Source organism: Salmo salar, chromosome ssa16, assembly GCF_905237065.1.
Source record: "Salmo salar chromosome ssa16, Ssal_v3.1, whole genome shotgun sequence".
NCBI lineage: Eukaryota > Metazoa > Chordata > Actinopteri > Salmoniformes > Salmonidae > Salmo > Salmo salar.
The window spans coordinates 75,849,386-75,872,492 of record NC_059457.1 but is presented as its reverse complement, the minus strand read 5'-3'; the positions used below and the strand labels follow the sequence as shown (position 1 = coordinate 75,872,492).

Below are 23,107 nucleotides of genomic sequence, written 5' to 3'. Positions count from 1 at the left end.
TTACAGAGAGGTTACTGACTGGATGGTGAATGACAGCCCCCCATGTTACAGAGAGGTTACTGACTGGATGGTGAATGACAACCCCCCATGTTACAGAGAGGTTACTGACTGGATGGTGAATGACAGCCCACCATGTTACAGAGAGTTTACTGACAGAATGGTGAATGACAGCCCCCCATGTTACAGAGAGGTTACTGACTGGATGGTGAATGACAGCCCACCATGTTACAGAGAGGTTACTGACTGGATGGTGAATGACAGCCCCCCCATGTTACAGAGAGGTTACTGACTGGATGGTGAATGACAGCCCCCCATGTTACAGAGAGGTTACTGACTGGATGGTGAATGACAGCCCCCCATGTTACAGAGAGGTTTCTGACTAGATGGTGAATGACAGCCCACCATGTTACAGAGAGGTTACTGACTGGATAGTGAATGACAGCCCCCCATGTTACAGAGAGGTTTCTGACTAGATGGTGAATGACAGCCCATCATGTTACAGAGAGATAACTGACTGGATGGTGAATGACAACCCCCATGTTACAGAGAGGTTACTGACTGGATGGTAAATGACAGACAACCATGTTACATAGAGGTTACTGACTGGATGGTGAATGACAGCCCCCCATGTTACAGAGAGGTTACTGACTGGATGGTGAATGACAGCCCCCCATGTTACAGAGAGGTTACTAACTGGATGATGAATGACAGCCGCCATGTTACAGAGAGGTTACTGACTGGATGGTGAATGACAGCCCCCCCATGTTACAGGGAAGTTACTGACTGGATGGTGAATGACAGCTCACCATGTTACAGAGAGGTTACTGACAGAATGGTGAATGACAGCCCCCAATGTTACAGAGAGATTACTGACTGGATGGGGAATGACAGCCCACCATGTTACAGAGAGGTTACTGACTGGATGGTGAATCACAGCCCACCCCCCATGTTACAGAGAGGTTACTGACTGGATGGTGAATGACAGACCCCCAGGTTACAGAGAGATTACTGACTGGATAGTGAATGACAGCCCACCATGTTACAGAGAGGTTTCTGACTAGATGGTGAATGACAGCCCACCATGTTACAGAGAGGTTTCTGACTAGATGGTGAATGACAGCCCATCATGTTACAGAGAGGTTACTGACTGGATGGTGAATGACAGCCCCCCATGTTACAGAGAGGTTACTGACTGGATGGTAAATGACAGCCCACCATGTTACAGAGAGGTTACTGACTGGATGGTAAATGACAGCCCACCATGTTACAGAGAGGTTACTGACTGGATGGTGAATGACAGCCCCCCAGGTTACAGAGAGATTACTGACTGGATGGTGAATGACAGCCCCCCATGTTACAGAGAGGTTACTGACTGGATGGTGAATGACAGCCCCCCATGTTACAGAGAGGTTACTGACTGGATGGTGAATGACAGCCCCCCATGTTACAGAGAGGTTTCTGACTAGATGGTGAATGACAGCCCACCATGTTACAGAGAGGTTACTGACTGGATGGTGAATGACAGCCCCCCATGTTACAGAGAGGTTTCTGACTAGATGGTGAATGACAGCCCATCATGTTACAGAGAGGTTACTGACTGGATGGTGAATGACAACCCCCCATGTTACAGAGAGGTTACTGACTGGATGGTAAATGACAGCCCACCATGTTACAGAGAGGTTACTGACTGGATGGTGAATGACAGCCCCCCATGTTACAGAGAGGTTACTGACTGGATGGTGAATGACAGCCCCCCATGTTACAGAGAGGTTACTGACTGGATGGTGAATGACAGCCCACCATGTTACAGAGAGGTTACTGACTGGATGGTGAATGACAACCCCCCAGGTTACAGAGAGATAACTGACTGGAGGGTGAATGACAGCCCCCCATGTTACAGAGAGGTTACTGACTGGATAGTGAATGACAGCCCACCATGTTACAGAGAGGTTTCTGACTAGATGGTGAATGACAGCCCACCATGTTACAGAGAGGTTTCTGACTAGATGGTGAATGACAGCCCATCATGTTACAGAGAGGTTACTGACTGGATGGTGAATGACAGCCCCCCACGTTACAGAGAGGTTACTGACTGGAGGCTGAATGAAAGCCCCCCATGTTACAGAGAGGTTACTCACTGGATAGTGAATGACAGCCCCCCATGTTACAGAGAGGTTACTGACTGGATGGTGAATGACAGCCCCCCATGTTACAGAGAGGTTTCTGACTAGATGGTGAATGACAGCCCACCATGTTACAGAGAGGTTACTGACTGGATAGTGAATGACAGCCCCCCACGTTACAGAGAGGTTTCTGACTAGATGGTGAATGACAGCCCATCATGTTACATAGAGGTTACTGACTGGATGGTGAATGACAGCCCCCCATGTTACAGAGAGGTTACTGACTGGATGGTGAATGACAGCCCCCCATGTTACAGAGAGGTTACTGACTGGATGGTAAATGACAGCCCACCATGTTACAGAGAGGTTACTGACTGGATGGTGAATGACAGCCCCCCATGTTACAGAGAGGTTACTGACTGGATGGTGAATGACAGCCCACCATGTTACAGAGAGGTTACTGACTGGATGGTGAATGACAACCCCCCAGGTTACAGAGAGATAACTGACTGGAGGGTGAATGACAGCCCCCCATTTTACAGAGAGGTTACTGACTGGATAGTGAATGACAGCCCACCATGTTACAGAGAGGTTACTGACTGGATGGTGAATGACAGCCGCCATGTTACAGAGAGGTTACTGACTGGATGGTGAATGACAGCCCCCCCATGTTACAGGGAAGTTACTGACTGGATGGTGAATGACAGCTCACCATGTTACAGAGAGGTTACTGACAGAATGGTGAATGACAGCCCCCCATGTTACAGAGAGGTTACTGACTGGATTGGGAATGACAGCCCACCATGTTACAGAGAGGTTACTGACTGGATGGTGAATCACAGCCCACCCCCCATGTTACAGAGAGGTTACTGACTGGATGGTGAATGACAGACCCCCAGGTTACAGAGAGATTACTGACTGGATGGTGAATGACAGCCCACCATGTTACAGAGAGGTTTCTGACTAGATGGTGAATGACAGCCCACCATGTTACAGAGAGGTTTCTGACTAGATGGTGAATGACAGCCCATCATGTTACAGAGAGGTTACTGACTGGATGGTGAATGACAGCCCCCCATGTTACAGAGAGGTTACTGACTGGATGGTAAATGACAGCCCACCATGTTACAGAGAGGTTACTGACTGGATGGTAAATGACAGCCCACCATGTTACAGAGAGGTTACTGACTGGATGGTGAATGACAGCCCCCCAGGTTACAGAGAGATTACTGACTGGAGGGTGAATGACAGCCCCCCATGTTACAGAGAGGTTACTGACTGGATAGTGAATGACAGCCCCCCATGTTACAGAGAGGTTACTGACTGGATGGTGAATGACAGCCCCCCATGTTACAGAGAGGTTTCTGACTGGATGGTGAATGACAGCCCACCATGTTACAGAGAGGTTACTGACTGGATAGTGAATGACAGCCCCCCATGTTACAGAGAGGTTACTGACTGGATGGTGAATGACAGCCCACCATGTTACAGAGAGGTTACTGACTGGATGGTGAATGACAACCCCCATGTTACAGAGAGGTTACTGACTGGATGGTAAATGACAGCCCACCATGTTACAGAGAGGTTACTGACTGGATGGTGAATGACAGCCCCCCATGTTACAGAGAGGTTACTGACTGGATGGTGAATGACAGCCCCCCATGTTACAGAGAGGTTACTGACTGGATGGTGAATGACAGCCCACCATGTTACAGAGAGGTTACTGACTGGATGGTGAATGACAGCCCCCCATGTTACAGAGAGGTTACTGACTGGATGGTGAATGACAGCCCCCCATGTTACAGAGAGGTTACTGACTGGATGGTGAATGACAGCCCACCATGTTACAGAGAGGTTTCTGACTGGATGGTGAATGACAGCCCACCATGTTACAGAGAGGTTTCTGACTGGATGGTGAATGACAGCCCCTCATGTTACAGAGAGGTTACTGACTGGATGGTGAATGACAGCCCCCCATGTTACAGAGAGGTTACTGACTGGATGGTGAATGACAGCCCCCCATGTTACAGAGAGGTTACTGACTGGATGGTGAATGACAGCCCCCCATGTTACAGAGAGGTTACTGACTGGATGGTGAATGACAGCCCCCCATGTTACAGAGAGGTTACTGACTGGATGGTGAATGACAGCCCACCATGTTACAGAGAGGTTACTGACTGGATGGTGAATGACAGCCGCCATGTTACAGAGAGGTTACTGACTGGATGGTGAATGACAGCCCCCCAATGTTACAGAGAGGTTACTGACTGGATGGTGAATGACAGCCCACCATGTTACAGAGAGGTTACTGACTGGATGGTGAATGACAGCCCCCCATGTTACAGAGAGGTTACTGACTGGATGGTGAATGACAGCCCACCATGTTACAGAGAGGTTACTGACTGGATGGTGAATGACAGCCACCCCCATGTTACAGAGAGGTTACTGACTGGATGGTGAATGACAGCCCCCCATGTTACAGAGAGGTTACTGACTGGATGGTGAATGACAGCCCACCATGTTACAGAGAGGTTTCTGACTGGATGGTGAATGACAGCCCACCATGTTACAGAGAGGTTTCTGACTAGATGGTGAATGACAGCCCATCATGTTACAGAGAGGTTACTGACTGGATGGTGAATGACAGCCCCCCATGTTACAGAGAGGTTACTGACTGGATGGTGAATGACAGCCCCCCATGTTACAGAGAGGTTACTGACTGGATGGTGAATGACAGCCCCCCATGTTACAGAGAGGTTACTGACTGGATGGTGAATGACAGCCCCCCATGTTACAGAGAGGTTACTGACTGGATGGTGAATGACAGCCCACCATGTTACAGAGAGGTTACTGACTGGATGGTGAATGACAGCCCCACATGTTACAGAGAGGTTTCTGACTGGATGGTGAATGACAGCCCACCATGTTACAGAGAGGTTACTGACTGGATGGTGAATGACAGCCCCCCATGTTACAGAGAGGTTACTGACTGGATGGTGAATGACAGCCCACCATGTTACAGAGAGGTTACTGACTGGATGGTGAATGACAACCCCCCAGGTTACAGAGAGATAACTGACTGGATGGTGAATGACAGCCCCCCATGTTACAGAGAGGTTACTGACTGGATGGTGAATGACAGCCCACCATGTTACAGAGAGGTTACTGACTGGATGGTGAATGACAGCCCCCCATGTTACAGAGAGGTTTCTGACTAGATGGTGAATGACAGCCCACCATGTTACAGAGAGGTTACTGACTGGATAGTGAATGACAGCCCCCCATGTTACAGAGAGGTTTCTGACTAGATGGTGAATGACAGCCCACCATGTTACAGAGAGGTTACTGACTGGATGGTGAATGACAGCCCCCCATGTTACAGAGAGGTTACTGACTGGATGGTGAATGACAGCCCCCCATGTTACAGAGAGGTTACTGACTGGATGGTGAATGACAGCCCCCCATGTTACAGAGAGGTTACTGACTGGATGGTGAATGACAGCCCCCCATGTTACAGAGAGGTTACTGACTGGATGGTGAATGACAGCCCCCCATGTTACAGAGAGGTTACTGACTGGATGGTGAATGACAGCCCCCCCATGTTACAGAGAGGTTACTGACTGGATGGTGAATGACAGCCCCCCATGTTACAGAGAGGTTACTGACTGGATGGTGAATGACAGCCCCCCATGTTACAGAGAGGTTACTGACTGGATGATGAATGACAGCCCCCCATGTTACAGAGAGGTTACTGACTGGATGGTGAATGACAGCCCCCATGTTACAGAGAGGTTACTGACTGGATGGTGAATGACAGCCCCCCATGTTACAGAGAGGTTACTGACTGGATGGTGAATGACAGCCCCCCATGTTACAGAGAGGTTACTGACTGGATGGTGAATGACAGCCCACCATGTTACAGAGAGGTTACTGACTGGATGGTGAATGACAGCCCCCCATGTTACAGAGAGGTTACTGACTGGATGGTGAATGACAGCCCCCCATGTTACAGAGAGGTTACTGACTGGATGGTGAATGACAGCCCCCCATGTTACAGAGAGGTTTCTGACTAGATGGTGAATGACAGCCCCCCATGTTACAGAGAGGTTACTGACTGGATGGTGAATGACAGCCCCCATGTTACAGAGAGGTTACTGACTGGATGGTGAATGACAGCCCCCCATGTTACAGAGAGGTTACTGACTGGATGGTGAATGACAGCCCCCCATGTTACAGAGAGGTTACTGACTGGATGGTAAATGACAGCCCACCATGTTACAGAGAGGTTACTGACTGGATGGTGAATGACAGCCCCCCAGGTTACAGAGAGATTACTGACTGGAGGGTGAATGACAGCCCCCCATGTTACAGAGAGGTTACTGACTGGATAGTGAATGACAGCCCCCCATGTTACAGAGAGGTTACTGACTGGATGGTGAATGACAGCCCCCCATGTTACAGAGAGGTTTCTGACTAGATGGTGAATGACAGCCCACCATGTTACAGAGAGGTTACTGACTGGATAGTGAATGACAGCCCCCCATGTTACAGAGAGGTTTCTGACTGGATGTTGAATGACAGCCCTCCATGTTACAGAGAGGTTACGGACTAGATGGTGAATGACAGCCCCCCCCATGTTACAGAGAAGTTACTGACTGGATGGTGAATGACAGCCCACCATGTTACAGAGAGGTTACTGACTGGATGGTGAATGACAGCCCCCCATGTTACAGAGAGGTTACTGACTGGATGATGAATGACAGCCCCCATGTTACAGAGAGGTTACTGACTGGATGGTGAATGACAGCCCCCCATGTTACAGAGAGGTTTCTGACTAGATGGTGAATGACAGCCCCCCATGTTACAGAGAGGTTACTGACTGGATGATGAATGACAGCCCCCATGTTACAGAGAGGTTACTGACTGGATGGTGAATGACAGCCCCCATGTTACAGAGAGGTTACTGACTGGATGGTGAATGACAGCCCCCCATGTTACAGAGAGGTTACTGACTGGATGGTGAATGACAGCCCCCATGTTACAGAGAGGTTACTGACTGGATGGTGAATGACAGCCCCCCATGTTACAGAGAGGTTACTGACTGGATGGTGAATGACAGCCCCCATGTTACAGAGAGGTTACTGACTGGATGGTGAATGACAGCCCCCCATGTTACAGAGAGGTTACTGACTGGATGATGAATGACAGCCCCCCATGTTACAGAGAGGTTACTGACTGGATGGTGAATGACAGCCCCCCATGTTACAGAGAGGTTACTGACTGGATGGTGAATGACAGCCCCCCATGTTACAGAGAGGTTACTGACTGGATGGTGAATGACAGCCCACCATGTTACAGAGAGGTTACTGACTGGATGGTGAATGACAGCCCCCCATGTTACAGAGAGGTTACTGACTGGATTGTGAATGACAGCCCCCCATGTTACAGAGAGGTTACTGACTGGATGGTGAATGACAGCCCCCCATGTTACAGAGAGGTTACTGACTGGATGGTGAATGACAGCCCCCCATGTTACAGAGAGGTTACTGACTGGATGGTGAATGACAGCCCCCCATGTTACAGAGAGGTTACTGACTGGATGGTGAATGACAGCCCCCCATGTTACAGAGAGGTTACTGACTGGATGGTGAATGACAGCCCCCCATGTTACAGAGAGGTTACTGACTGGATGGTGAATGACAGCCCACCATGTTACAGAGAGGTTACTGACTGGATGGTGAATGACAGCCCCCCATGTTACAGAGAGGTTACTGACTGGATGGTGAATGACAGCCCACCATGTTACAGAGAGGTTACTGACTGGATGGTGAATGACATCCCCCAATGTTACAGAGAGGTTTCTGACTAGATGGTGAATGACAGCCCATCATGTTACAGAGAGGTTACTGACTGGATGGTGAATGACAGCCCCCCATGTTACAGAGAGGTTACTGACTGGATAGTGAATGACAGCCCCCCATGTTACAGAGAGGTTTCTGACTAGATGGTGAATGACAGCCCATCATGTTACAGAGAGGTTACTGACTGGATGGTGAATGACAGCCCCCCATGTTACAGAGAGGTTACTGACTGGATGGTGAATGACAGCCCCCCATGTTACAGAGAGGTTACTGACTAGATGGTGAATGACAGCCCATCATGTTACAGAGAGGTTACTGACTGGATGCTGAATGACAGCCCCCCATGTTACAGAGAGGTTACTGACTGGATGGTAAATGACAGCCCCCCAGGTTACAGAGAGATTACTGACTGGAGGGTGAATGACATCCCCCCCATGTTACAGAGAGGTTACTGACTGGATAGTGAATCACAGCCCCCCATGTTACAGAGAGGTTACTGACTGGATGGTGAATGACAGCCCCCCATGTTACAGAGAGGTTTCTGACTAGATGGTGAATGACAGCCCACCATGTTACAGAGAGGTTACTGACTGGATAGTGAATGACAGCCCCCCATGTTACAGAGAGGTTACTGACTGGATGGTGAATGTGTGTGTGTGTGTGTGTGTGTGTGTGTGTGTGTGTGTGTGTGTGTGTGTGTGTGTGTGTGTGTGTGTGTGTGTGTGCACTGTATGAGAGCAAAGTTTAATGATGAAACAGTGAAATACAGTATTCATATCTACAGCCTTATGTTTATTTCAACTATGCGTGTTTTGGAGGCACGCTGTATATGAGGAGCATGGAGCATGGAGATGTTGTTCATCGCTGAGAAAGAAGGAGAGAGGGTTGGAGGAGGAGACTAGAAGGAGTCTGGTGTTGATTGGTTTCGTTGACACATAGAGGTGTCACTCACCATGTCTTGGAGGGAGGGGAGGGAGGGAGGGAGGGAGGGAGGGAGGGAGGGAGGGAGGGAGGGAGGGAGGGAGGGAGGGAGGGAGGGAGGGAGGGAGGATAGGGCACTGGTTTGGACATTCAGTGCTTCAGATGTTTTTTTTTATAGCAACAGTACTCAGCCTAGTTCCCTGGCTGAGAGGAACAGGACGGAGAGGAAGAGCAAGAGGAGGGAGAGGAAGAGGAGGGAGAGTAAAGGGAAGAGGAGGGAGAGGATGAGGAAGAGGAGGGAGAGGAAGAGGCTTCACTCCAGCCTGTTAAATCAGTAATAGTTTACATTTTAAACTCTCTCTCAATTCAATTCAATTTAAGGGACTTTATTGGCATGGGAAACATATGTCAACATTGCCAAAGCAAGTGAAGTAGATATTATACAAAAGTGAAATAAACAATAAAAATGAACATTACACTCACAGAAGTTCCAAAAGAATAAAGACATTACAAATGTCATATTTTGTATATATACAGTGTTGTAACGATGTGCAAATGGTTAAAGTACAAATGGGGAAATAAATAAACATAAATATGGGTTGTATTTACAATGGTGTTTTCTCTTCACTGGTTGCCCTTTTCTTGTGGTAACAGGTCACAAATCTTGCTGCTGTGATGGCACACTGTGGTATTTCACCCAGTAGATATGGGAGTTTATCAAAATCGGGTTTGTTTTGTTTTTCTTTTCTTTTTTTTACCCCTTTTTTCTCCCCAATTTTCATGGTATCCAATTGGTAGTAGTTACAGTCTTGTCTCGTCGCTGCAACTCCCGTACAGACTCGGGAGAGGCGAAGGTCGAGAGCCATGCGTCCTCTGAAACACAACCCAACCTAGCCGCACTACTTCTTGACACATTTCACATCCAACCCGGAAGCCAGCCGCACCAATGTGTCGGAGGAAACACCGTACACCTGGTGACCTGGTCAGCATGCACTGCGCCCAGCCCGCCACAGGAGTCGCTAGTGCGTGATGAGACAAGGATATCCCTGCTGGCCAAACCCTCCCTAACCCCGACGACGCCGGGCCAATTGTGCATCGCCCCATGGACCTCCCGGTCACGGCCGGCTGCGACAGAGCCTTGGCTCGAAACCAGAATCTCTGGTGGCCCACTGCGCCACCCGGGAGGCCCTAAATCGGGTTTGTTTTCAAATTCTTTGTGGATCAGTGTAATCATAGGGGAAATATGTATCTCTAATATGGTCATACATTTGGCAGGTTAGGAAGTGCAGCTCAGTTTCCACCTCATTTTGTGGGCAGTGTGCACATAGCCTGTCTTCTCTTGAGAGCCAGGTCTGCCTACGGCGGCCTTTCTCAATAGCAAGGCTATGCTCACTGAGTCTGTACATAGTCAAAGCTTTCCTTAAGTTTGGTTCAGTCACGGTGGTCAGGTATTCTCCCACTCTGTACTCTCTGTTTAGGGCCAAATAGCATTCTAGTTTGCTCTGTTTTTTTGTTAATTCTTTCCAATGTGTCAAGTAATTATCTTTTTGTTTTCTCATGATTTGGTTGGGTCTAATTGTGTTGCTGTCCTGGGGCTCTGTGGCGTCTATTTGTGATTGTGAACAGAGCCCCAGGTCCAGCTTGCTTAGGGGACTCTTCTCCAGGTTAATTTCTCTGTAGGTGATGGCTTTGTTATGGAAGGTTTGGGAATCGCTTCCTTTTACATAGGTGGTTGTAGAATTTATCATTCACAACTTTGTGGAAGTTACCTCTGGCGCTGATGTTTAGGCCGAGGTATGTGTCGTTTTTTGTGTGCTCTAGGGCAATGGTGTCTAAATGGAATTTATATTTGTGGTCCTTTCAACTGGACCTTTTTTGGAACACCATTATTTTTGTCACTGAGATTTACTGTCAGGTCCCAGGTCTGGCAGAATCTGTGCAGAAGATCTAGGTGCTGCTGTAGGCCCTCCTTGGTTGGTGACAGAAGCACCAGATTATCAGCAAAAAGTAGACATTTGACTTCAGATTCTAGTAGTGTGAGGCCGGGTGCTATAGACTTTTCTAGTGTCCTCACCAATTTGTTGATATATATGTTGAAGAGGGTGGGGCTTAAGCTGCATCCCTGTCTCACCCCACGGCCCTGTGGGAAGGAATGTGTGTGTTTTTTGCCTATTTTAACCTCACACTTGTTGTTTGTATACATGGATTTTATAATGTTGTATGTTTTTCCCCCAACACCACTTTCCATCAATTTGTATAGCAGACCCTCATGCCAAATTGAGTCGAAGGCTTTTTTTAAATCAACAAAGCATGAGAATACTTTGCCTTTGTTTTGGTTTGTTTGTTTGTCAATTAGGGTGTGCAGGGTGAATACGTGGTCTGTCATACAATAACTTTGAAAAAAGCCAATTTGACATTTGCTCAGTACAGTTTTCACTGAGGAAATGTACAAGTCTGCTGTTAATGATAATGCAGAGGATTTTCCCAAGGTTGCTGTTGACGCATATCCCACTGTAGTTATTGGGGTCAAATTTGCCTCCACTTTTGTGGATTGGAGTGATGAGTCCTTGGTTCCAAATATTGGGGAAGATGCCAGAGCTGAGGATGATGTTAAAGAGTTTTAGTATACACCACATGCCTTTTAGGGTTGGAGGGTTTTTATTTTGTCCTGTAGTTCATTCAAGGTAATTGGAGAATTCAGTGGGTTCTGGTAGTCTTTAATAGTTGATTCTAAGATTCGTATTTGATCATGTATATGTTTTTGCTGTTTGTTCTTTGTTATAGAGCCAAAAAGATTGAAGAAGTATTTTACCCATACATCTCCATTTTGGATAGATAATTCTTTGTGTTGTTTGTTTAGTGTTTTCCAATTTTCCCAGAAGTGGTTAGAGTCTATGGATTCTTCAATTACATTGAGCTGATTTCTGAAGTGCTGTTCCTTCTTTTTCCGTAGTACATTTCTGTATTGTTTAGTGATTCACCATAGTGAAGGCGTAGACTCAGGTTTTCTGGGTCTCTATGTTTTTGGTTGGACAGGTCTCTCAATTTCTTTCTTAGGTTTTTGCATTCTTCATCAAACCATTTGTCATTATTGTTAATTTTCTTCGGTTTTCTGTTAGAAATGTTTAGATTAGATAGGGAAGCTGAGGTCAAATATACTGTTAACATTTTCTACTGCCAAAGTTACACCTTCACTATTAGGTTTCCACACTACATTCCTTCTATCTATAGCATTTCTTAATATTACTCAGTTCCTTTGGCTTTGATGCCTCATGATTGAGTATTGCTCTGTTCAAGCAGACTGTGATTTTTCTGTGGTCTGAAAGGAGTGTCAGTGGGCTGACTGTAAATGCTCGGAGAGAATCTGGGTTGAGGTCAGTGATAAAGTAGTCTACAGTACTACTGCCAAGAGATGAGCTATAGGTGTACCTACCATAGGAGTCCCCTCGAAGCCTACCATTGACTATGTACATCCCCTGTGTGCAACAGAGCTGCAGGAGTTGTGACCCGTTTTTTTGTTGGTTATGTTGTCATAGTTGTGCCTAGGGGGGCATATGAGGGAGGGAATGCTGTCACCTCCAGGCAGGTGCTTGTCCCCCTGTGTGCTGAGGGTGTCAGGTTCTTGTCCGTTTTTATTCATATTTTTTATTTCACCTTTATTTAACCAGGTAGGCCAGTTGAGAACAAGTTCTCATTTACAACTGCAACCTGGCCAAGATAAAGCAAAGCAGTGCGACAAAAAAACAACACAGAGTTACACATAAACACACGTACAGTCAATAACACAGTAGAATAATCTGTATACAGTGTGTGCAAATGGAGTAAGGAGGTAAGGCAATAAATAGGCCATAGAAGCGAAGTAATTACAATTTAGCAAATTAACACAGAAGTGACAGTTGTGCAGATGATGATGTGCAAGTAGAAATACTGGTGTGCAAAAGAGCAAAAAAGTTAATAAAAACAATATGGGGATGAGGTAGGTAGTTGGGTGGGCTATTTACAGATGGGCTATGTACAGCTGCAGCGATCGGTAAGCTGCTCAGATAGCTGATGCTTAAAGTTAGTGAGGGAGATATAAGTCTCCAACTTCAGTGATTTTTGCAATTCGTTCCAGTCATTGGCAGCAGAGAACTGGAAGGAAGGCGGCCAAAGTGGGTGTTGGCTTTGGGGAGGATCAGTGAAATATACCTGCTGGAGCGCATGCTACGGGTGGGTGTTGCTTTGGTGACCAGTGAGCTGAGATAAGGCGGAGCTTTACCTAGCAAATACTTATAGATGACCTGGAGCCAGTGGGTCTTGCGACGAATACGTAGCGAGGGCCAGCTGACGAGGGCATACAGGTCGCAGTGGTGGGTGGTATAAGGGGCTTTGGTGACAAAACGGATGGCACTGTGATAGACAGCATCCAGTTTGCTGAGTAGAATGTCGGATGCTATTTTGTAAATGACATCGCCGAAGTCGAGGATCGGTAGGATAGTCAGTTTTACGAGGGTATGTTTGGCAGCGTGAGTGAATGAGGCTTTGTTGCGAAATAGGAAGCCGATTCTAGATTTAATTTTGGATTGGAGATGCTTAATATGAGTCTGGAAGGAGAGTTTACAGTTTAGCCAGACACCTAGGTATTTATAGTTTCCACATATTCTAAGTCAGAACCGTCCAGAGTAGTGATGCTAGTCAGGCGGGCGGGTGCAGGCAGCGATTGGTTGAAGAACATGCCTTTCGTTTTACTAGCGTTTAAGAGCAGTTGGAGGCCACGGAAGGTTATGGCATTTAGGTCGCCACAGAGTAGTACATGTCCCTGGGCCTGGAAATGATTGATTTCCCCCTCCAGGATGGAGAATCTGTCATCATTAAAGTATGCAGATTCTAGTGGGGAGGATATAGGTAGCACACAGGAGGACATTTTTCTCTGTTAAGATCATTTCCTTTTGAATTTCTAGCCAAATGTAAAATGTTCCTGTTTTGATTAATTTAATGGAGTGAGTTAGGTCTGCTCTATACCAAATTAGCATACCCTTCCTGTTTCACACCTGGTAGTTTGGTGGATGGGACTACCAGCTCTCTGTAACCTAGAGGGCAACCAGTGGGTCCGACTCCTCTATACCATGTTTCTTGTAGGATGACAATGTCTGTATTTCTGATTTCTTTGATAAATTCCAGGTTCCTGCAATTTAGGCCAAAGGCAGATGACCTCAGGCCTTGGATATTCCAGGATGAGATAGTGAAGGCTTTGTGTTCCATAAAGTGTCTAATGCTGTTGGTCGTGTGGTTTGGCCTCAGATCAGTAAGTGACCTGAGGTTGGGGGGCACTAGAGATATGTGACCACTTGGTGGTGTCACAGGTACAGACATAGCCTTGTGGTACAGGTACAGACATAGCCTTGTGGTACAGGTACAGACATAGTCTTGTGGTACAGGTACAGACATAGTCTTGTGGTACAGGTACAGACATAGCCTTGTGGTGCAGGTACAGACATAGCCTTGTGGTACAGGTACAGACATAGCCTTGTGGTACAGATACAGACATAGCCTCGTGCTACAGGTACAGACATAGCCTCGTGGTACAGGTACAGACATAGCCTCGTGGTACAGGTACAGACATAGCCTCGTGGTACAGGTACAGACATAGCCTCGTGGTACAGGTACAGGCATAGCCTCGTGGTACAGGTACAGACATAGCCTCGTGGTACAGGTACAGACATAGCCTCGTGGTACAGACATAGCCTCGTGGTACAGGTACAGACATAGCCCTGTGTGAGTGTGTGTCGTGGTACAGGTACAGACATAGTCTTGTGGTACAGGTACAGACATAGCCTTGTGGTGCAGGTACAGACATAGCCTTGTGGTACAGGTACAGACATAGCCTTGTGGTACAGATACAGACATAGCCTCGTGGTACAGGTACAGACATAGCCTCGTGGTACAGTTACAGACATAGCCTCGTGGTACAGGTACAGACATAGCCTCGTGGTACAGGTACAGACATAGCCTCGTGGTACAGGTACAGGCATAGCCTCGTGGTACAGGTACAGACATAGCCTCGTGGTACAGGTACAGACATAGCCTCGTGGTACAGGTACAGACATAGCCTCGTGGTACAGGTACAGACATAGCCCTGTGTGAGTGTGCGTGTGCATGCGTATGTATGTGTGTTTGTGTGTGAGAGCAAGCTAGTAAACACAAGTAGTTGGGCGGAGGGATGCTGCAAAGTAACCTGAATGCCTGTGAGTTAGAGTAGCGTTCAAGTCTCCATTATTTAACATGTCCTGTGTTGATGCTGTTCAAAACCTTTTTCAACCTCTTCACTGCTTTTGCACTGGTGTAGAAAGAAAAGCTTTTTGGGGTTACTTGGTGCATATTCAGTCATCAGAAGTGTCTCTGTTAATCTGTTTGGCGTTTTCAACATCTTGTTAGTTAGTTATTCTGTGTCATTGCAAGGTTACAAGAGATGTGAGGTTGGTGAAAATGAAGCATCCACTCCACAAAATAAATGTTTAATAAAAATTATGCCATTTTTATTTTTGTCTGGTTAAAGCATCAAACATGTGTGTCTGGTTATTGTTGGGTCCACGGTAGTGTTCTTTCCCTTTGCATCCTCTGTTTCTCTGTGTATTCAGCTGGAATACTAATCTAAGGTCAGTTTGGCATCCCGTAATCACCTATAGATCACTTGTTGTGGGCTAATATTGACACTTTTGTCTGTAGCCTGACCATTACCCCTGACTCCTCCCATATAGAACATTCCACTATTCCCATTGTCTACTGCCCAGAGGTTCCTCAAAGTTATTCACAAGACGTTACCTAGGCAACAGAGGGGTGGCACTGCAGGAGGACTGTCCCGGCTTCATCAACTGAGATGTGTGTGTGTGTGTGTGTGTGTGTGTGTGTGTGTGTGTGTGTGTGTGTGTGTGTGTGTGTGTGTGTGTGTGTGTGTGTGTGTGTGTGTGTGTGTGTGTGTGTGTGTGTGCTGTGACTCAGCACATCAGTATGCAAAAGAGAGAGATGGTTGTCCCTCCACACCCCCACAGGGAAGCCTGTAGAAGCTGTGACGTGTTTACTTCTTTCTCTCTCTCTGTCTTCCTTTTATCTCTCTCTCCTTCTCTCCCTCCTTCCATGCGGCTATCTCTCACTGACTTCCTTCTCTCCATCCCTCTCTTCCTTCTCTTTCTGAGTCTTGAATCATTTGCAAACCCCCCTCTCTCTTTCTCTCCCTCTATCTGCCTCTCTTCCTCCCTCTCTGCCCCGCCCACCCATGACTCACACCCGAGGGGATCCCTTCATTAGCAGAGTGATTGATTGTGCTTTTCATTTTCACTAAATCTCTTGTTCCGCTAACAAATATAATGGCCTTTTCTGTTGTATACTAGTTTTGTATAACTGTCTAATTCTCATTCTCTGATGAACACACCTTCGGTATTAATAACTCCTAGGGTGTTATTCATTCATTATGATTAAGTTTCCATTCGTGCCATCATATATCAGCTTAGACTATCGTTCTATAAAGAGAAAGAATAAAGAGAGGAGGATGGAGAGAGAGAGAGGGGAAGAGTGCTGTGCTCCTGTGTTACCTATGGAGGGAGCTATCCTCTCTGCAGAAAACAAAATATCCCTTTATCTTTATCCTTCTCTGGCCTTTTTTCCGATAACCTCATTCGGAAGGATATAAAAGGAAACGATGCAGGACAAAGAAATATATAGCATACACACATAAACAGTCCTACAGACAGAATGATCAGCTAATGTATTGATTTAAATGTGGTAGATAGCCAACTCCCCTAGAGATATAACACAGCAGCTTCTCTCCATCATCTCTCTCTCTCTTTTTCTCTTTCTCTCTCTCTCCCTCTCTTTCTCTTTCTCTCTCTCTCTCTCTCGTTCTTTTTCACACACTCATCTGCATATGTACTAATGAGGCCCTTTGGCATAGAGAGAGAGAGAGAGAGAGAGAGAGAGAGAGAGAGAGAGAGAGAGAGAGAGAGAGAGAGAGAGAAAGAGAGAGAGAAAGAGAGAAAGAGAGGAGAGAAGGAAAGAGAGAGGAAGAGAGAGAGAGAGAGAGAGAGAGAGAGAGAGAGAGACGAAGAGAGAAAGAGAGAAAGAGAGAAAGAGAGAAAGAGAGAAAGAGAGGAGAGAAGGAGAGAGAGGAAGAGAGAGAGTGTTTTTAGAGTGTTGTTAAACCGTTCATTCCACTCCTATTCACTACATAGACAGGGAAGGGAGTTATGAGAGGAAGGGGGTGAAGAGGGTGAACGTTTCCTTTTGAAGGCTTTTTAAAATATTGAGATGAGGAGAAAGGATGAATTTTTATGTAAATGTAGTCAGGAAGCTTTGATTTATTAATGGTCCTCAACAGCAGTTGACCTGGATAAAAACATCAGCACAAAGACAACAAGATGTTTTATTTCCATTCCCCACTGTACAATGTGTGTGCATGCAGCCTTGTATGAGTGTGTGTGTGTGTGTGTGTGTGTGTGTGTGTGTGTGTGTGTGTGTGTGTGTGTGTGTGTGTGTGTGTGTGTGTGTGTGTGTGTGTGTGTGTGTGTGTGTGTGGCGATAGAGCCTTTGGGACAGACAGTGTGCTGGTTGGTATTCATTCCTATTACACCATGTTATGGGATGCAATACACCAGGTATGACCATATGAACAGTAAGTACTGTAGTGTGAAAAGACCTGCTGGTAAGTAGGCTGTGGTACCATAACTCTATAGGCCTACAGAGCAACTGGAGAGGATTCAATGAGATAGATTTCATGCAACCTGCACCTTACTGTGTTGCAGCAGAGGATGATTAGATGCACAGCGGCAAGAGTCAACTCCTGGACTGCTTATTACAAGCGCCTTCTTTTTCTGAACACTCTGGCGCCCTCAAGCGGTCAAATCCCAGCTTTACTTTATTTTTCGGCAACCTAATCCTTTGTTGTAGGCTGAAGCTGGAGCTCTCCTGGAGGCATTTAGCCTTTTTGAACGTCATCAGATTTGAAAAGGCTATGCCTTCTCAATTTTGAAAAGTAAATTCTGTTTCGGTGTAATATTAATGTCAATGGCTTGTAACTGTCACGGACAATCACATCGAATTCTCATTCTTCAGTGAGTCTGTGTTCGAAAACACAACGTGACCGCAGGAAACCCACCGAATCTACCCGCAGAGGCAGCCACTGACCTGAGCTCGGTAGGCCTTTCATTTATTCAACTGGAAACGAGGCGGGTGTACAGTTCAGAGCACTCTGGCTGGCTACTGTATCTCTCCTGTGAATCGACGCTGGTTCATGCATTTTTTTAACTTTAATTCTACCACCAAAGCCGATACAGATTCAAGAAAGTGCCCCACTAAGCTAAACGTGATTGAAAATGTGCCAAACTGTTTGTCTTGAATGAATGGTTTTGACCAGATGATTTAATTACTGGGAGAGAGAGACCAACTGTAGATGGCTCTGTAGAGTTCCAATTCCTTTACTGAAATGTAACAACGATCCTCTGAAAGCACATTGAAACAACCTACCACGGTGGATAACCTCACGTTTGGGTTTTTATTCTCACGTTTGGGTTTAAAATATTTAGTCAATTAAAACTTGAATTAAGCCAGGATGAAGCCCCATTGAGATCACGCATCTCTGCTTCAATGGGGCCCTTTCCAGACTTGTCCCTTTTCCAGGCAGCAGGTGAAGAAAGACTCTCTTCTACCCGGGAAGACGATGACTCACTGCTATCTACGTTTAAATTGTTTATGACCTGGTTAAAAATAGGCTAGGTTGCAGTTTGGTTAACATTATGAGGAAAATACCAGTTAGTCTTGACATATTTTCACGTGGATTATTTATAGGCTACTCCTCAACTCAAGGGTCATGGTTTCTCACAGCGCAGCCGCAGACAGCATGCGATTGGTGGAACTGTTGGCCGCGGTCGCTGCCCATGGTGCTGAAATCAGACGTGGTTTGCGCCGGTCAGAAAATCTGCGCTCCCCATGTTAATGAATTCAACTGACCAAAAGTATCAACTTTCCCTCGATTTTACAGCCCATCGATTCGTTTAATTGTATTATAGATGCGATAACACTGACTATTTTGCCATTTTGATTGAAGTTTTAATGCCGTCTTTTATGGATTGTGTCTCAATGATTGTGTTGGGGGGTATAGGGGTTTAAACACTTCTCCATACCGTCCCGTGTTTTTGGACGTGACTACATGCAGACAGGAGTGCCGCTGACTGGGATCTCTTTACACGTGCACGCGATATTTCTAGGCCTATACTAAAGAACATTCAATTGCTAATGAAACATTTTGGGGACGTTCTCCACTTGACAATGTGCTGGCTATACAGGTACATGTCTGTCTCCGGCCCGGTGTCTGCTTCTTGCGAAATACACAACACGATATATCAATCAGTGTCCGGCCGGTGTATACAATGTATTAGCAACAGTTTGAGTTGGAGTAATACAGTATACTGTCTAAAGTTTCAGTCGGTGTCTAGTGCTAATGGTTACGTTTATGCGGAGGGCGTTCACTCGCTTGTGGTCATTTATAAGGTATTTCTTTCCGAACGGTTTCTCCACAACGAGGGGGCTTTGGTCTGACGCACAGACTCTTGTTTTCATCTGAATGGTCTGGCTGTTCCCGTTTCCTTTGATTGATGGGTTGAAGGAGAGCGTTTGATGTAGCCTACCTTTTTTCACTCCTTATTCATATCTGAAAGCAATGCATGAGCCAAGCGGAGTCGTGTCCTGTCCCCTTTCCCTTCTCACCGAGGAAAAACAGTCCTGACGTGCTGGATGAAGTTTCTGAAGCGTGAAATAAGATTGCGTCACCATTTTACCTGATGCAGAGAAGTTCCTCCGGGCCTTTTTTTTAAGACAAGATGATTATTATTATTTAGTTATTTGATTCCAATCATCCCGATTTGGTCATTGTGTGCTCCTCCGTTATTCGTTTCTATTTTTTCTGTTTTTGGAGAAGAGACTGGCGGATTTGCATACGGACTTGGTGAATCTGTGCGCGCGAGGCAGGCATCACACACCTCTCTTCCAAGGAGCAAGCCCCACCCGGGGAGCGTCTGGGGCTTGCGTCCTTCACGAGATAATTACGTTAAAATCGCTCCGTATGTTTTTGAGAGTATGTCTGACAGACTCCTTTAGCGCGTGGCTTCAAATTCGCATGTTCACATTTTCGATAGGCTTGATTTTATTCGGTCACCGGGAGAAGACCGGAGGTAGTCTAAACATTTTGGGGCGAGGAGAAGAACGAAACCTTTCGACAATTATTTTCGTGTTTTTGGACTATGTGACATCAAACGTCACAGATATTTAATGATAAAATATGACCAAGTACGGATATCGGAAATGTTGTCAGTTTGGAAAACCTTCTCTACAAGGATTCACGCAGTCAAATTGGAAATCATTTGACAACAACGGTGACAGGTTGTTAGTTGTTGAATGGCCGTGATAAAATGACAACGCAATGTTCTGTATCCTCACCGAAATGTGGTATTTGGACTTGATTGCGTAGTGTCGAAATGTTTTTCTGACGGATAAAGAAGATACATTTTATAGACACAACTATGGGGCTGTAGCTGCAGACCGAACATAATCGCTTGTTGTGCCGTCTGCGCTCCGTGCCCAAAGGGAAACCGGGCTCTGTGTTTCCTTTTCCCCCGGGTTGTTTCGGTTGAGACATGGCAGCTATTGCCAGCGGTTTGATACGACAGAAGAGACAGGCACGGGAACAACAAGTCCACCGGCCGACGCCACACCGACGGAGGCGAAGCCCCAACAAGAATAAAGGACTTTGTAACGGGAATTTGGTCGACATCTTCTCCAAAGTGAGAATCTTCGGCTTGAAGAAGAGAAGGCTACGGAGACAAGGTGTGGGCTTAGCGGAAAGCGCGGGAGACGCATGGACACGTTACGGTTGTCATTATGCGCGAGGGAGAGAGCAGCTTTATGTTAGCTCCAACGGTTCAATAGTTTACCCCTACATGCATTAATAAAAACAGGTAGTTAACGAAAGTAGCCTAAGCAGTGTGGCCGGTAAGTTTGACCACATTGCTGTTTAATTCCTTACAAATATAGTTATTGTAATAACATTGACGTTCTCGTCCTCTCGACAAGGCTTCAAATTACGCATTTTAATTAGCCTAGGAGTTGTGACTAAAGTGGGGAAATAACGATTTCTAGCCTAATCTTTCATTGATTGGTTTACTGCTGATTGCCTTTCTGAGTGAAGGGTTTGAGTCAGACAAAATCGATGTTACAGTTAGGTGTTACATACAGATTAAAATACGTTTGAGGGCTGGATAGGTGAATCAGGTTGCCGTATTAAATATCTCACCAAACTGTTGGCCATTTGATAGGTATTTATCACAGAACTTGAATCAGGTTGAGTCAAAGGACAGACAGGTTTTGAAATGTAGTCTATTGAATTTGACATATCTTGATTCATACATACAGTATAGCTGACACCACCAATATACGAAAATGACATCATGACAAGCTCAGTATGGCAGGGGGTAACTGGCATGACTGGTCTCAGGAGAGAGAGGGGGTGACTGACTGTGAGCGCAGCAACCTCAGTCAAGTGACAGCCATTTTGTCAAAGCCAATGACATTCAGTGCAACCTGTGGCCTTATAGATGGGGTGCATGCATGCAGAACACAGTACAGTGTGTGTGTGTGTGTGTGTCCGTGCGTGCGTGCGTGCGTGCGTGTGTGTGTGTAGTTGAAGGGAGTTGCCTCAAGCATCCTGTCAAAAATGAAATATGAATTCAGGGTTTCTTAACCTCGGAGTGAGCAGGGGGTAAGAGGAACGAGAGGTGTGAAGGGAGAGAGAGGAGGAGGAGGAGAGCAAGGAGAGATGGGGTGGAGGAGGAAAGGGGAATGGATGAGACGGATTGAAGTAAGAAGAGAGAGGAAGAGTGGGAGAAAAGGAGAATAATGAAAAGGGGGAGGGCAGAGAAAGAAAGAAAGAAAGAAAGAAAGAAAGAAAGAAAGAAAGAAATAGGAGATGGATGGAGGAAGAGAAGGATGAAAAGGGGAGGAGAGGGAGTGAAGGAAGAAGGGAAGAGAAGCGTAGGGAAGGATGGAAAGAAGAGATGAAAGTGGGATAGAAGGAATGGTTCTTTGATCTGTTGAACATCTCTTTTGTTCCCGATTCATTTTTCAGTAAAGACAGAGAAAAGGTCATGTCTGCTTTGATTCCAGAAGGAACTACTGCCCCTCTCCCCCTTCCTCTCCCCCTCCCTCTCCCCCTCCCCCTCCTTCTCCCTCTCCCCCTCCTTCTCCCCCTCCTTCTCCCTCTCCCCCTCCTTCTCCCCCTCCTTCTCCCCCTCCCCTCCCTCTCCCTCTCCCCCTCCCTCTCCCCCTCCCTCTCCCCTCCCTGTCCCCCTCCTCTCCCTCTCCCCCTCCTTCTCCCCCTCCTCTCCCCCTCCTTCTCCTTCTCCCCCTCCTTCTCCCCTCCCCTCCTTCTCCCCCTCCTCCTCCCTCTCCCCCTCCCTCTCCCCCTCTCTTCTCCGTCCTTCATCTACCATTTTCTCTCCAGGGTCTCCTCTGTTTATGATACAGTATCTCTCTATCTTAATCTCTTTTCCAAATCTCTAGTCTCGCCCATCTGCTTTCTGAACATTCTCAACCATCTAAATGAACAAGAGCTGTTCTAGAAGGCTGGAGTCATTCTGATACTGACGTGTAGGAATATAAGAATTCTCCGAATGTAAAGATGGAAACTTCTGTGGTATCCTTATCTGATATCTGAGAGAGTTTACAGGGGTGTGTGTGTGTGTGTGTGTGTGTGTGTGTGTGTGTGTTGGAGGGGAGGTATAATCCCTTACTCTTATCGCTCAGAGTGTGATGGTGATGTTTAGACAGTCCTTCTTCTCTCTCTCTTTCCCTCTCTCCTCCTGCCTCCCTTACAACTTGTTTCCTCCACTCTCACCACTCATCTCCTTTCTCTCCTCCTCCTCTCCCCTCCCTCCCTCGCTTCTGCTTCCAGCTGTGGTAGCTTCTGGTTGAAGCCTGGCCATATATCCTCAGGCTCTCTCCTCTCCTCTCTCCACTCTGACTGCGTGACTGAGTCTGAATCCTGGCGACACACACATAAGGCTTTCTGAAGGGCAAACATAGACTCTCCTCCTCTCTATCTATGCCTGTCTTCCCTCTTTCCATCTTTCATTCTCTCTCTCTCTCCCTCTCTCATAGGTAATGTTCAAATACTGGGAAAAG

At 46.5% G+C, this 23,107-nt stretch overlaps 1 protein-coding gene across 4 annotated transcripts in view; it reads left to right on the top strand.

Annotated features, from left to right (window-relative positions):
• LOC106592512 (fibroblast growth factor 14) overlaps positions 1–23,107 on the top strand; it is a 122,310-nt gene that overhangs the window by 78,008 nt on the left and 21,195 nt on the right. Inside the window, exon 1 of one of the 4 annotated variants that reach the window (XM_045697906.1) lies at positions 17,837–18,070. The exons of 2 other annotated variants lie outside the window; for them this stretch is intronic. Coding sequence is in view for 1 of the 2 variants with exons in the window: in XM_045697904.1 (XP_045553860.1) it covers positions 20,566–20,755 (190 nt within the window). In the remaining variant the exon portion in view is untranslated. Of the gene's footprint in view, positions 1–17,836; positions 18,071–19,448; positions 20,756–23,107 lie in introns of those variants that run through there. One more of the 4 variants, XM_045697904.1, reaches the window with a different exon arrangement.